The sequence below is a fragment of the Anomaloglossus baeobatrachus genome, chromosome 5, assembly GCF_048569485.1.
Source record: "Anomaloglossus baeobatrachus isolate aAnoBae1 chromosome 5, aAnoBae1.hap1, whole genome shotgun sequence".
Classification (NCBI taxonomy): Eukaryota; Metazoa; Chordata; class Amphibia; order Anura; family Aromobatidae; genus Anomaloglossus; species Anomaloglossus baeobatrachus.
Genome location: NC_134357.1, coordinates 21,181,277 through 21,195,911, shown reverse-complemented (window position 1 = coordinate 21,195,911; position 14,635 = coordinate 21,181,277). Strand labels below are relative to the sequence as shown.

The 14,635-nt window shown below is 43.5% G+C and overlaps 2 gene segments (V, D, J or C); both read right to left on the bottom strand.

The window, feature by feature from the left end:
• Positions 1-4,148: 4,148 nt before the first annotated feature.
• On the bottom strand, positions 4,149-4,680 carry LOC142313207 (T cell receptor beta variable 6-6-like). The segment is given in 2 exon segments: positions 4,149-4,503; positions 4,639-4,680. Coding segments are annotated over 2 exon segments (369 nt in total).
• Positions 4,681-7,065: 2,385 nt separating this feature from the next.
• Positions 7,066-8,400, bottom strand: LOC142312576 (T cell receptor beta variable 6-1-like). The segment is given in 3 exon segments: positions 7,066-7,094; positions 7,188-7,526; positions 8,231-8,400. Coding segments are annotated over 3 exon segments (414 nt in total).
• Between the last annotated feature and the right edge of the window lie 6,235 nt (positions 8,401-14,635).

The following is a 14,635-nucleotide window of genomic DNA, read 5'->3' as shown; positions in this document are numbered from 1 at the left end:
TGAAGTTCCTCGCTCCTGCGGCTTCACACACAGCGATGTGTGCGGTCGCAGGAACGAGGAACTACATCGTACCTGTCGCTCCCCCGGCATTATGGAAATGTCGGAGGCTGCAGCGATGATACGATGACGACGATTTTGCGCTCGTTCATCGTATCATCTAGGATTTGCACACTACGACATCGCAAGTGACGCCGGATGTGCGTCACTTTCGATTTGACCCCACCGACATCGCACCTGCGATGTCGTAGTGTGCAAAGCCCGCCTAAGGCTTCAGAAGGCACAGATAATGTCCAACATTATAGAGAAACGCACGGCCCATCAAGGGACATTCTAGTAGTGTCTACTCTGGGTCACCACAATGGCAGCAGATACATCTTCTGATGTGCAGCTCCACAATCCTGTGGCTCAGCCTATCACTAGCAGACTCAGCCATTGGCAACTGATCGACCAGCAAAATTAGTCATTTAACCCCTTAGATGCTAATGTCAATAGCAACTGCTGCATATGAGGGGTTTGATAGAGGGTCGGGTCAGATGCGTTACTATGGTAGTCGAGGACCTAGCATACCATCATTATAAATCCCTTTCTATTTAGTGCCAAAATCTAAACTAGTTTCTAATATGCTTGAATTAAAAATTCCCTACCGTTCTCTTACTACACTACACAGCAGTAATGAGGCAGCAACAGAGCAAAGAGCACTGCCAAAGCAGTGTCAAAATACTCGCGTGCAGGGACAATGTCACTGTGACTGTATGATAGTGAGGGGCCGGGGCTCCTATGTTGTCTCTCACACTAGGGTTCCCTAGGCTATCCCTAACCTCAGGGTTATCTCTAATGGTGGAGATGCCTGAGTCCCTTTCCTGGCTCTTCTCCTAACCAGAACTAATCTGATTCCCCCCTCCCACCAGCGAACGGAGGGGCAGAAGTGAGAAGGGACCACAAATAAAGACAGACAAGGGAAAACCAAAACTCTGACCCACTGCACACACACAAGAATAGACAATGAGAGACTCAGGAGAAAAGCAAGAGCAGGAAGGAAGCAACAAAAGACAAGAAGGGTTAACGCCACAACCACACTCAGCAACAAGTATAACAATCACAACATAGTCTGGATCACAACACCTCACTAGACCAGCTAAGTAAAACTATAACTGGCATAGAAGGAAGGATCTAGCCAGCATATATATAGGAGGAGAGCAGATGTAATTGGCTCCCTCACAACATGTGATCAAAGGAGACTAAAGGCAGACTAGCAGAGATTAACTCTTGCTAGCCTGCCTATGAACTACCACTCTGCAGATCAATGCCCGAGTCTGCCTGTATTGCTCATAGACACCAGAGAAGTTATCGGGCGGCGTGTCAGAATCAGTAGTCTGAACAGATGCTGACGCTGCCATGTCAGTCAGCAAAGTTTGTAAAAATCTCCGTGTGACAGATCAGTGATGTCACTTGCTGGGGCAGCACTGATCTCAAGTATCCTGACACTGCAGACTGACAGTGCATTCTGGTGCCAGTTCATTACTGATGATCTGAGCCAACAACAGAGAGCGCACTGTCATTGTGCACATCGCACAGCATGCGAGGACGCTTTGTTTCAGGGAGGGGACAGAGGCTGCAACAGTGACAGCAGCCTCTGACACCCTGATGATGCTTCATTTGACTATCCCAGCATGCACTGGGAATCTGAAACAAAGCATCATCAGTGAGGAAATAAGGAAAAAAATAGAACATTACTTAGTGTAGATAGGGAACGGTAGGGAATTTTTAATTCAAGCATATGTGAAAATAGTTTAGAATATGGCTCTAAATAGATAAGAATTTAGATGAAAATTACTTTGGCCTTTAAGTTTAATAAGAACAAAAAGGATACTCATCCCCACCCCCCAAAAACAAAAGTTTCTATTTTTTTAAATAACTCACCATAAAAAATTTATATTTGGTAAAGCCAAAATGGAAATAGCCTAATAATAGAATAAATTTGCATTGTTATTTCTATCACAGTAAAAAGGAGACTGCAGATACATTGGTGACATTTTTTGGAATTTTTTGTTTTTGCATTTCTTCCCCTGCAAAAATTCTACAAATAAACTAATTCATAATATTTGCCCCAAAACACCACCAAGAAAAAGTGTGACCTGTCAGACTTAGGGGTACTTTGCACGCTGCGACATCGCTAGCATCGGCTAGCGATGCCGAGCGCGATAGTCCCCGCCCCCGTCGCACATGCGATATCTTGTAATAGCTGCTGTAGCGAACATTATCGCTACAGCAGCTTCACACGCACTTACCTGTCCTGCGACGTCGCTCTGGCCAGTGACCCGCTTCCTTCCTGAGGGGGCGGGGCGTGCGGCGTCACAGCGACGTCACACGGCAGGCGGCCAATAGAAGCGGAGGGGCAGAGATGAGCGGGACGTAAACATCCCGCCCACCTCCTTCCTTCCGCATTGGCGGTGGAGGCAGGTAAGGAAATGTTCCTCGCTCCTGCGGCTTCACACACATTGATGTGTGCTGCTGCAGGAACGAGGAACAACATCGTATGTCCTATTGGTGCGACATTATGAAAATGACCGACACTACACAGATCACCGATTTTCAACGCTTTTGCGATCGTTTATCGGCGCATCTAGGCTTTACACGTTGCGACATAGTTACCGGCGCCGGATGTGCGTCACTTTCGATTTGGCCCCGGCGATATCGCAGTAGCAATGTCGCAACGTGCAAAGTACCCCTAAGGCCAGTTTCAGACGTCCATGTTTAATCTGGTACAAGCCACAATCATGGGTATGGTCATAAGTGTGTCATACGTGTGTCACGTGTGACATCTATGTTTGCATATGTGTGGCATGTACCAGAGAAAACACGTGTCTTTGAAATAAAAAGATTTTTCTATATTCATCTGTATCCAGCACTGCTTTCTTTTCTGCTGTTTCCTGCTTCTGACCCCCGCTAATTATATTCATACTGTAGAATATTCACTGCAGCCTGGACCTAGAAGCAGAAGCATCGCTGGGTACATTGCTGAGGACAGCACCGGGGACAGAGTTGCTGGTGACAGGTGAGTATCTAGCTAGCAGTGTGTGTGCAGTGAAGACCACGAGGTCATCAGAGTGCCCAATCCACTCTGATGACCTCCTGATGACACCCCCGTGACATCTGCGCTACAGTGGGTGTCACGATGGTGACTTCAGGGGTTCATCAGAGTTCATTGGGAAATCTGATGACCTCCTGGACATCACTGCACACACACTGATTGCTGGATACTCACCTGTCCCCGGTGATGCTGTCCCCAGTGCTGTCACCATGATGCTGTCTTTGGCGATGCTCCTGCTTCCAGCTCCGAGGTGCAGTGAATATTCAGTGATGATAATGAGCGGTGGTCAGAAGCCGGAGACAGCATCGCTGGATACAGGTGAATAGAGAAAATCTTTTTATTTCAAAAACCTGTGTTTTCTCCGATACATGTCACACTGCTGTCACACGGATCACATCAATGTGCGATCCATGTGACACTCGTGCTGCCGGAGAAAAAACGGACATGCCTGCGTTTGTGTGTGCGGGGAAATGCGGGGTCACACGGTCCACGTGAAAACACGACCGTGTGAGGAACACCATAGAAGTACGTACCAAAGGGGACTTGTGTCACACGTACCTGAAATACAGACGTCTGAAACCAGCCAAAAAACAAGTCCCCAAGTGACTAAAGAAAAACGTTCTGGCTCGCAGGGAGTGGAAACACAAAAATGACCTTTTTTCCATGTTTTTGTTGTGCAAAGGAATTAAATGTAAATTTATATATAATTTATTTGGAATTGTCATATTCATCTCAACTCGTAGAATAAAGCAAGAATAATTTACCATTATAGCGAAACAGGGAACAAACCCCCACAATTTCCATCTCAAAAAGTTGAAATTCTTTTTTCTTTATTCATTCTTCTGCAGAAGGGGTTAAAAATTGATCAATAGGTCAAATATACCCCAAATTGGTTGTAATGAAAAATCATAACTCGTGTACAAAGAAAAAAAAATCTTTCTGCGGCTATATCGATAAAATAAGATGAAAATGCAAGAAAGTCATAAAAGAAACCAAAAATTTCCACAAATGGTATTAAGGGGTTAATGAACAGGAGAGTGAGGCCCCCTGCAGGAGGCGGAGGGGATTGCACCCCGGTTATTATCAGGCTGGGCTCCGCTCTCTCGGGCTGTGTATACTGGCGGCACAGAAGTACACGGCGCCATCCTCTGGGGCTGAGGCTTTTAGGGTCAGGGTGGACTCGTGGACCGTGGGCCTCTTTAGGGACCACCTCTCCTTGTAGTCGTCCTCCATGTCCTCAGAGTTCACATTCATGGAATACACCATGAGCTTCAGCCCCTGCCCCGGCTTCTGCTGATACCAGAGCATGTAGAGGTAATTGCTCTCATCCTGACTGCATCTCAGCTCCACTGTATCCCCAGCCTTCACCATCAGAAGCTTCTTCTCCTGCTCCACGACCACCGCACCGCAGCCTGCCAGGGACACAAGGGGTTAATCATGTCTGATCACAATGGCATTACATGATTGGGATACAGCGAGATATGATTTTTACACGGCTTAGATACTCTGGTTTAGATACACTGCAGGTGGCTGCGATCACAGCTTACATGGTAGGATGTATCCCAGGAGCAGGAGGACCCTCATCATCTCACTGATGAAGCCTGTGAGGACTGGGGCTCTGGGGTGGTCCCTCAGGTCCTGCAGATGATCCCTCCTATTCTAATGTCATTCGCTCCATCTACCAAAAGGGGCAGCTCTTCTCTGTGACAGCTTTTTGTGGAGATCGGATGCGCCAGTCAGAAGATATTAGATGTATAAGTCATATGCAAATCAGACTGGGAGTGCACTGGGGGCGGGGCAAAGTACTTAGAAGAGGCCGTCCTAGTCACTGACACACCCCCACTGCACTTCTGCCTGGTTTGCATATGACTTCTTCACTAGATTCCTCCTGACCAGTGCATCCCATCTCTGTAAAAAAGATGTCATATTATTGGGGGCTGAGGACCTCCACAGCCAAATCCCTGCACTGTGTGTAAGGACGTTCTGCTGGCGGGTGCGCTGTAAGGAAAAACATCCTATATGTAATGTCAGGAGGAAGAGGAAAGCGGTACAGAAGTATAAAGCATGAAGATTCCTGTATATTCAGTTACTGTATACAACGTGGCGCACACAGAGGCTGCTGCCTCCTCTGATATGTAAATTGATAATGGATGGATGGATGGATGGATGGATGGATGGATTAATTAGATGGATGGATTAATTAGATGGATGGATTAGATGTTTGAATGAATGAATGAATGGATGGATGGATGGATGGATGGATGCATGGATGGATGGATGATTGGATGGATGATTGGATGGATGCATGGATGGATGGATGATTGGATTGATGGATGGATGATTGGATGGATGGATGGATGCATGGATGGATGGATGATTGGATGGAAGGATGGATGATTGATTGGATGGATGGATGGATGCATGGATGGATGGATGATTGGATGGAAGGATGGATGGATGATTGATTGGATGGATGGATGGATGATTGGATGGATGATTGGATGGATGGATGGATGGATGGATGGATGATTGGATGGAAGGATGGATGGATGATTGATTGGATGGATGGATGGATGGATGATTGGATGGATGATTGGATGGATGGATGGATGATTGGATGGATGGATGGATGGACGATTGGTTGGTTGGATGGATGGATGGATTAGATGTTTGGATGGATGTATGGAGGGATGGATGGATGATTGGATGGATGGATGGATGAGTGGATGGTTGATTGGATGGATGGATGGATGATTGGTTGGTTGGCTGGATGGATGAAGGGATGGATGTATGGATGGATGAATGATTGGCTGGATGGATGGATGGATGAATGGATGATTGGATGGATGGATGGATGGATGGATGGATAATTGGATGGATTTATGGATGGATGATTGGTTGGTTGGCTGGATGGATGGATGGATGAATGGATGGATGATTGGATGGATGGATTAATGGATGATTGGTTGTTTGGCTGGATGGATGGATGATTGGATGGATGGATGGATGGACGATTGGTTGGTTGGATGGATGGATGGATTCGATGGATGGATGGATGGATGGATGGAGGGATGGATGGATGATTGAATGAATGGATGGATGATTGGATGGATGGATGAATGGATGATTGGATGGATGGATGGATGGATGGATGGATGGATGAGTGGATGGATGATTGGCTGGATGGATGGATGGATGAATGGATGGATGATTGGATGGATGGATTAATGGATGATTGGTTGGTTGGCTGGATGGATGAAGGGATGGATGTATGGATGGATGAATGATTGGATGGATAGATGGATGGATGGATGGATGGATGATTGGATGGAAGGACGGATGGATGGATGAATGAATGGATGATTGGATGGATGGATGGATGGATGAATGGATGGATGATTGGATGGATGGATGGATGAATGGATGGATGATTGGATGGATGGATGGATTTGCTGCTGTCAGTTATAAATCATGTATATTATTCAGTGACAGTAGCAGCACCTGTTTATTCTGTGTGGAGATGATGGTCAGTTTTTTTGTTTTTGTAGTATACTGTTGGATGGATGCATGCATTGGAAGGGTAGATGGATGGATGAGGGAATGAATGAATGAATGAATGAATGAATGGACGTCGTCTCTAACTGTATTGCCCCGCCCCCAGTGCACTCCCAGCCTGATTTGCATGTGGCTTCTACACTAGATTTCTAATGACTGGCTCATTAGATCTCTACATGAACTGTATTATTTCTTCGGGGGACGAGTGGGCGCACCAATACTTCCATAAGTAAGTACACCCATGGCAGGTTCCCTTAAGGTAAACACAAGCTACGTATAATGTCTTAAGTAACATAATGTTCAGTTGTCTGTGACAGTATCACTCATCCTATGCTTAGATGCATCAGATCTACGGACAAGAAATCTATAACTGGCTCAGATGCAGCTCCTCAGCAGACAGTACCACACATATGCTGAGCTTAGATGCACTGGCCATTGTGTGCATGGACTGTAGACATACAGTATATACGTATATAAATATAGTATATGTGTCTCTGCTCTGCCGGGCAGCGCCCCCTGGAGGTCTCCTCGGTGTATGTACGGGTTTTGTGCAGTCGGTTCCTCTGCAGTTCGCTGCTGTGGCTGCTGGAGGCACAGAAATACTCTGCGGAGTCCTGGGCCTCGGCGCTGGCCTTGGTCAGTGATGACTGCAGGTTAGATGGTCTCTGCAGCCTCCAGCTCTGGTACCCGGCCTCCATGTCTATGATGCCAGGGTCTGGAGAATGCACCATGAGCTGCAGAGCTTGGCGCGGTTTCTGCTGGTACCAAACTGCAACATAATGATCCTTGTTGCTTTGGTGGCAGGAGATGGTCACAGGTTGCCCGGTCCGGACTATCAGGAGCCGGTCCCTCTGGGTCACCGCCACGTTCTGGCACCAACCTGAAATACACAACACAATTCATATATACAAATCTATAGGGGATAAGAAACCGCCAATTACACATGATAGGAAGGGTCCCGTCACAGAAGGACGCCTTGCCGTGGCTGATGGGCTCTCATGAATTGATAACTTCATTTTTTTAAGTATATTTTATATAGCAGTAATGCGGTTCACGGTTCATACCTTCACATATATCTTGGCGCTTACAGAGGCGGCTGGACTCTTATGTGAGATCTCTGCTTGCTGTCTATGAATTGAGTCACTTATTTTACATCAAGAGACTGAAATCCCATCCGGACCCAACATTTCTCCCCAATGTATCAGATACTCAGCCAGAAACCATAGTGATACATTGTAACAAGGGAATGTGCAACATCTCTGGACTGGATACAATTGTACCAAACCTTCAGCTGTGTGATGTATTTAATCTACATGTTTTTCAACCTCTGATATGAAACCATTTACAGCAAGCAGGGATTCTGAGATCGTAAGGAACGGATTGGTTCAAGACATTTGTTGGTTCAAGACATCATTGGTTTAAGACATTTTCTTAACTTTCAGAAGTTTTAGAAAGTTTCATAACTTTATTTTACAGGGATTATAGGTATATAAGAAACATGGACATTAAGAAAGTCTGTGCCCCCAGGAAACTGCTGCATAAAGAACACACAACACTAAGAAATACTAACTTATTAACCCTTACCTTGGAGAATGTCCAGTATCAGAATGAGCTGAATCTGGTAAATCATGGTAACGGCCCTTTAAATATCCTGAAATAAAAAGTAATAACTTCAGATTTTATTTTTCTAATTGATCTGATGTAGAATGTCCCGGTGACCTCTCTTCTGTCCTCAGCGCATCCCCCGTCTTTGTTTAGTTTTCAGCTTTTCACCCCGAATTGTTGTGGCCGCGACTTTTCATAAAATCTTTGTTTCCTGTTCCCTCCCACAGTAGAATTTGCAGTTATTCTTATATCCGGCCACACCGGCCCAGGAGTATATCTCACTGTATGGTATGGCTGTGTTCATTTGGGGAAAGAGTCAGCGTATTGTTGTATATACTTTACTTCCCCTCTTGCAACCCTGTCAGGAAAATTTAGTTGGTTAACTTTCTGCCTGCGTCTCTTATTCGTGACCCACTGGATCCCTAACAGACCTTCGGTCCTTACATTTCAACACGCCCCCATAGACTTGTATGGGGGTTCATGAGTCGAGACTTGTTGCCAAACTCCGCATGCTGCGATTCATTCCGCAGGCCGCTGTGGCGTGAAAAATCAATCGCAGATGGACGCTGCCCCATAGTTTTGCACTGGTGCGAGTGCAATCTGATGTTTTATCGGATTGCACTCATCCCTGCAAATCGCAAGTGGAATCGAGGCCTAAGGGTTCCCTAACATCTGTGTTTAAAATCAGCCAGTAAAATATGAGAAAAAATTGGGTTACATTTGCAATAATTTTCAACAATGAGGCAGTGTCCATTTGCAAGTTTATCAGTTGGAATCGGGCTAAGGTATAAAATCACAGCACGCTGTGCATGGCCGTGTAGGGCTATGTGCACACGGTATTTGGATGCAGACATTTCTGCATCACTTCTGCATATCTTGGCAGGATAAACGCTTCTCAAAAACACACGTTTTTGATGCAATTTTCAATTGACTTCAATGGATGAAAAATGCTATAAACCCCCTGAAAGAATTGACACGCTGCAGATTATTTTCTGCACCAAATCTGCAAGGAGAAAATACTCAATATTTGCACTACACTTCAGTGTGTGCTTCTCCCCCCATTTTTCATAGCCAGCCAAGGTACAACAGACAGCTGGGGGCTGGTATAATCAGGATGGGAATGTCCATGGTTATTGGGCCCTTCCCAGCCTTAAAATAGCAGCCCCCAGCCACCCTAGAGGTGACGCATCCATTACATGATCCAATTCTGGCGCTTTACCAGGCTCTTCACGATTGCTCTGGTGCGATGGCAATCGGAGTAATACTTGTTGGGTTGATCTCAGTTGTGAATTGACAACTGGCATCAAGCCCACGTGTTAGTAATTGCGAGGCCTCTATCAGACACCCCCATTACTAACCAAGTAGATGTAAAGAAAAAAAAAATACAGAAAAAATATTTTATTTTAAAAAAATACCATGTGAGCCCTCATTCATCAATTTCAACAATGGTCACACTATATGGTATAGAGAAGATTTCCATCCTGGCCTGTTACCTCTCTAAGTTATAAACTCGGGCCGTACTGCTAGGTGTCCTGTCCTGTCACTCGATCACACTTTTCTTTGGTCAATTTTCTTCCTTTTTTCAGAATTTCACTATTCACTGTCCCTGTCTCCTCTCACATCAGTGATACCCAAATATTGCGGCTCTACTCACTAGTTTGACTTTAGGTCTGCTTCTACTGCACACTGGGCCCTGTCTCATCTCCTGACTAGAAAATGTATCTGTCCTCTTTACCTTAGCCTTTACCCTCTCTGGGCCTGTTCCCTAACTCTCCGCACTTTTAGGAAAAAATACAGTCTACCATATCACTAATAATGCATGTCACAAGAGACAGTAATATAACATCTCTGCCTTCCCTATGGGGAGTCTGGCTGCGTCTGAGAGCCGACTACCTAATTCATCAGCTGCTTTACAGTGATGCTTTAGGGGTACTTTGCACACTACGACATTGCAGGTGCGATGTCGGTGGGGTCAAATTGAAAGTGACGCACATCCGGCATCGCAGGCGATATCGTAGTGTGTAAAGCCTTTTTGATACGATTAACGAGCGCAAAATCGTCGTAATTGTATCATCGGTGCAGCGTCGGTCATTTCCATAATTTGGAAATGACCGATGTAACGATGTTGTTCCTCGCTCCTGCGGCAGCACACATCGCTGTGTGTGAAGCCGCAGGAGCGAGGAACATCTCCTACCTGCGTCCTGCAGCTCATGCCAGCTATGCGGAAGGAAGGAGATGGGCGGGATGTTTATGTCCCGCTCATCTCCGCCCCTCCGCTTTTATTGGCCGCCTGACGTTTGACGTCGCTATGACGCCGCACGACCCGCCCCCTTAATAAGGAAGCGGGTTGTCGGCCAGAGCAACGTCGCACGGCAGGTGAGTGCATGTGAAGCTGCCGTAGCGATAATGTTCACTATGCCAGCTATCACAAGATATCGCAGCTGCGACGGGGGCGGGGACTATCACGCTCGGCATCGCAAGCATCGGCTTGCGATGTCGTAGTGTGCAAAGTGCCCCTTAGAACAATACTACAGAGTAAAACTTGGACCACCAAATGCTTAAAGTCTATGGATATAAAAAGCTGGAAGACAGAGCGTGCAAATAGGGTTGTCACTGTTGTCTCCTTGTTTTTAGAGACTAGTGACAGCTTTCGGACTGTAGCCTCTCATCTCCATCTGGTTATCCTCATTTAAATGTGGTTTCATTTCCTTTAGTACCTAAACGGTTAATGTCAGTTTTGCTGCTGGTGGCCCTAGCTGAGTGCTTTAGCTGCAGTAGCTTTGTAGTCACGCCCTTGAGTTTTAAGTAGAGGTGTTGCCCAGCAATCCCTGCTGAAGATACAAACTCTTTTGTATACTGCCCCCTTGGTGGAAGGAGCTGCGCTCCAAGAAGCCGACCTTTATCCTTTGGTGTTGCGGTATTTGTTTTTTTTCTTCCCTTGTGTTTCCGTATTGTATTCCCGAGTCTAGTGAACTCGTTGGCCTACTCACTAGGCAGGATGAGTTTAGGGCCAGCTGAGGGTCCAAGGTATCCTGCTTGCCAAAAGGTTGAAATAACCTGTATAGGGATGCTAGGGAGCTCAGGGGCCAGCTTGAGATGAGTTCAGGAGGTGACCCCCACCCAACTCCCTAGCGACAGAGACCTCCATTGTATCATGTCCCCGGTGTTCCCCCCTGTTTGTGTTGTCGTTTTAGTGGTTTATTTGTAGTGTGTCAGACTTTGGTCAGTCTGAACACGCTTGCCACGCCTGTAGCGTGTACATAATATTGTAAATAACTTAACCACTACCACAGTTATTGGGTATGTGTTTTGTTCTAATGCCCTGGAGACATGCAGGATACCCTCCATTCCTGCAGATCAGAGAATATTCATCATGGTGGATCAGCAGGCCATGTCAGCTTCGTATGAATCAGGAATGACTTTTTGTACTTTCCATTCACATACTGCATCTGGATAGTATACGATTGCCGGATTATGATATATCGGGTACAATAATTAAACATCCCCCTCTATGGGCATCATATAGAATGCACTGTCACTTTCCCATCAATAATGCCCTGCCTGTTTTACGCTCACTCACGCACTGACTTATGTGACTGTGTTTGCTGGCGGCACAGAAATACACCGCGGAGTCCTCGGCTTTAGGATGAGATAACTTTAATGTAGCCCTAGTGTTTTCAGGTCTATCGAGAGTCCAAGCCTTAAAATCAGCCTCCATGTCCCCAGATTGTGCACCGGTTGAGTAGACCATGAGCTTCAGACCCTCATGTGGCTTCTGCTGGTACCAAAACATTGCAAAGTAGGTATTGTCATTGTGCTGACAGCGAAGCTCCACAGCGTCCCCAGTCCTCCGTACCAAAAACGCTGGATCCTGGGATATGTGAAACCCTTGGCAGGACCCTGAGGATTAAAGAAAATTGTTAGTTCTTACACAATGGTTATTCCACATATCCAATAAAAGAGGAGAATGGTAACATTGTGTATTACAGATTCCCAAGTAACGAGAGGCCCAGCCCTGAAAATACCACCTTAACGGCAAATACAGGTTTTATAGAAAAGCTGTAAATGGACTTTATATGGCAAAGAGAAAAGGAGAAATCTCTATCAGAACCGGTTCAGTGAGAACTAATGCAATCATCATTGCAATCGCAAAAAGGAAAAACTGATTCTAGAAACTGTTCTCCAAATAGTCAGTGACAAGATGTGACGGAAAATAGTTAATCGTTAAAAAATAATAATAGTTTTTAATAGTTTAATAAGTAAAAAATAAATAAATATATCTACTGTATATATTGAATAATAATAATACAATAATATTAATATATTGTTAATGTTCTCCACCAATTAAAACCATTTCTTTGATATGATAATAATTAAAATTAGTTACAAGTGCAATATTATTATTATTATTATTATTATTATTATTATTATTATTATTATTATTATTATTATTATTATTATTATTATTATTATTAATAATAATAATGATAATAATGATAATAATAATAACATATTATATTATTATTAGTCTTATTATTATTATTATTATTATTATTATTATAGAAATAAGATATAGAAAGAATAAAATAAATAATAACAAATTCAATACCAAAAAAAATGTAACAATATTAAGAAAAATAGCAAGAAATAGGAAATATTATTATTGTTATTATTATTAATAATAATAGTAATAATAATAATTGTAAAGCAAAAATTGCAACATTATTATACAATTAAAGTATACAACTATTAAATATAATTAATAAGCATATCAGATAATGATCAATGAAAAATAGCAAAAATATTAAAAAAATATAATGCTTTTGATTACACACATATATATATATATATATATATATATATATATATATATACGCATATATATATATATATATATATATATATATATATATAATGAATCCTAGTAAAAATACTACAGAAAAAGCATACAAATAGTAAAAAAAAGTAAGACGCAAATCAACTAATAATCAATAAAAAATTAGTAAAAGTATAAAAAATGGTAAAAAAAATCTGTATAATAATATTAACTAATATAAAATAAAGCAAAGTCAAAATACTACAAGTAAAGTATACAAATAGTAAAAAATAAGTAATAAGCATATCAAATAATAATCAATAAAAAATAGTAAAAATGTAAAAAAATGAAAAAAGTAAGAAAAAGCAATATAATTATAATGTTAATTAATATACAATAAAGAATAGTATAAATACTAAAAATAAAGTATAATAATAGTAAAAATAAGTAAGAAGCATCTGAAATAATAATCAGTAAAAAAGAGTAAAAATATAACAAATGTACAATAGTAATAATAAATAGTAAAATACTTCATACAATATAAACATATAATGTACAAAACAGGAGTAAATAAACACAATGATATGAACAATGAAGACCTTATAAAGTGTCTCACCTGTAACATAAAGAACCACAAGTGTCAGGATTCTGTGGAGCGTCATAGTTTTATAGAAATCACTTTTTAATTAATTCATTAATGCGACTTTATAGAAAAGGATAAATTGTAACAAATATTTGAGTCTTCAGGCTCGGAGTGTGACTTTACCCTTAAATTCTAAACCTTGTCTGGATTTCTTCCTAGCTATAGGGGTGTGTAATGTCTCCTGCCCCCCCCCCCCCCCCCCGCACTGCACAGACCGCAGCCTGTGATATGTGTCCTCTCAGTCTGGTGACCGCAGGATGTCATGTTTTTCCTCCCCACATTGATTCTTTTCGCTTTCTTGCTGCTTTCCCAGCTTGTGTTTTTCTCCGTTTATGGCAGAATCCTATTGTGGCCGGTATATCTGACCATGACCATGAGGCCCCCTTCACACGCACGTGCCTCCTGTACCTGTTAGGTCCGTTCCTGCACGTACCGGAGACACGGGCACACGTACTCCAATGTTACTCAATGTATTGAGTTACACATTCGTTTTTCCATACGGTGCGTGTGTCCGTGTGCGTGATACGTTTGTTGGTGCGTTACAAACGGAAGCATGTCCGTTTTTCTCCGGCATCACGGGTATCACACGGAACGCAAACAGACCACACGGATGTGTTCCGTGTGACACGCGCCGGAGAAAACACACGTGTCTGAGGAAAAAAAAGAAAAGTTTACTCACCTTCTCCAGCCCTCCAGTCTCTGCCGCTGCTGTCACTTGTTTCCGACCGCCGCTCATTATGCTCATTGCATATTCACTTCACTGCGGCCGGAAGCAGCAGCAGCGGGGAGTCGGCAGGACCGAAGATCAGCACCACGGACAGCGACGCCAGGGACAGGTGAGCAGAAAGTTCCCGTTCTCCGTGTGTTATCACGGATAACACACGGAGAACACGCGTAGGCCATAAACATGGCTCATGGAGGGCAA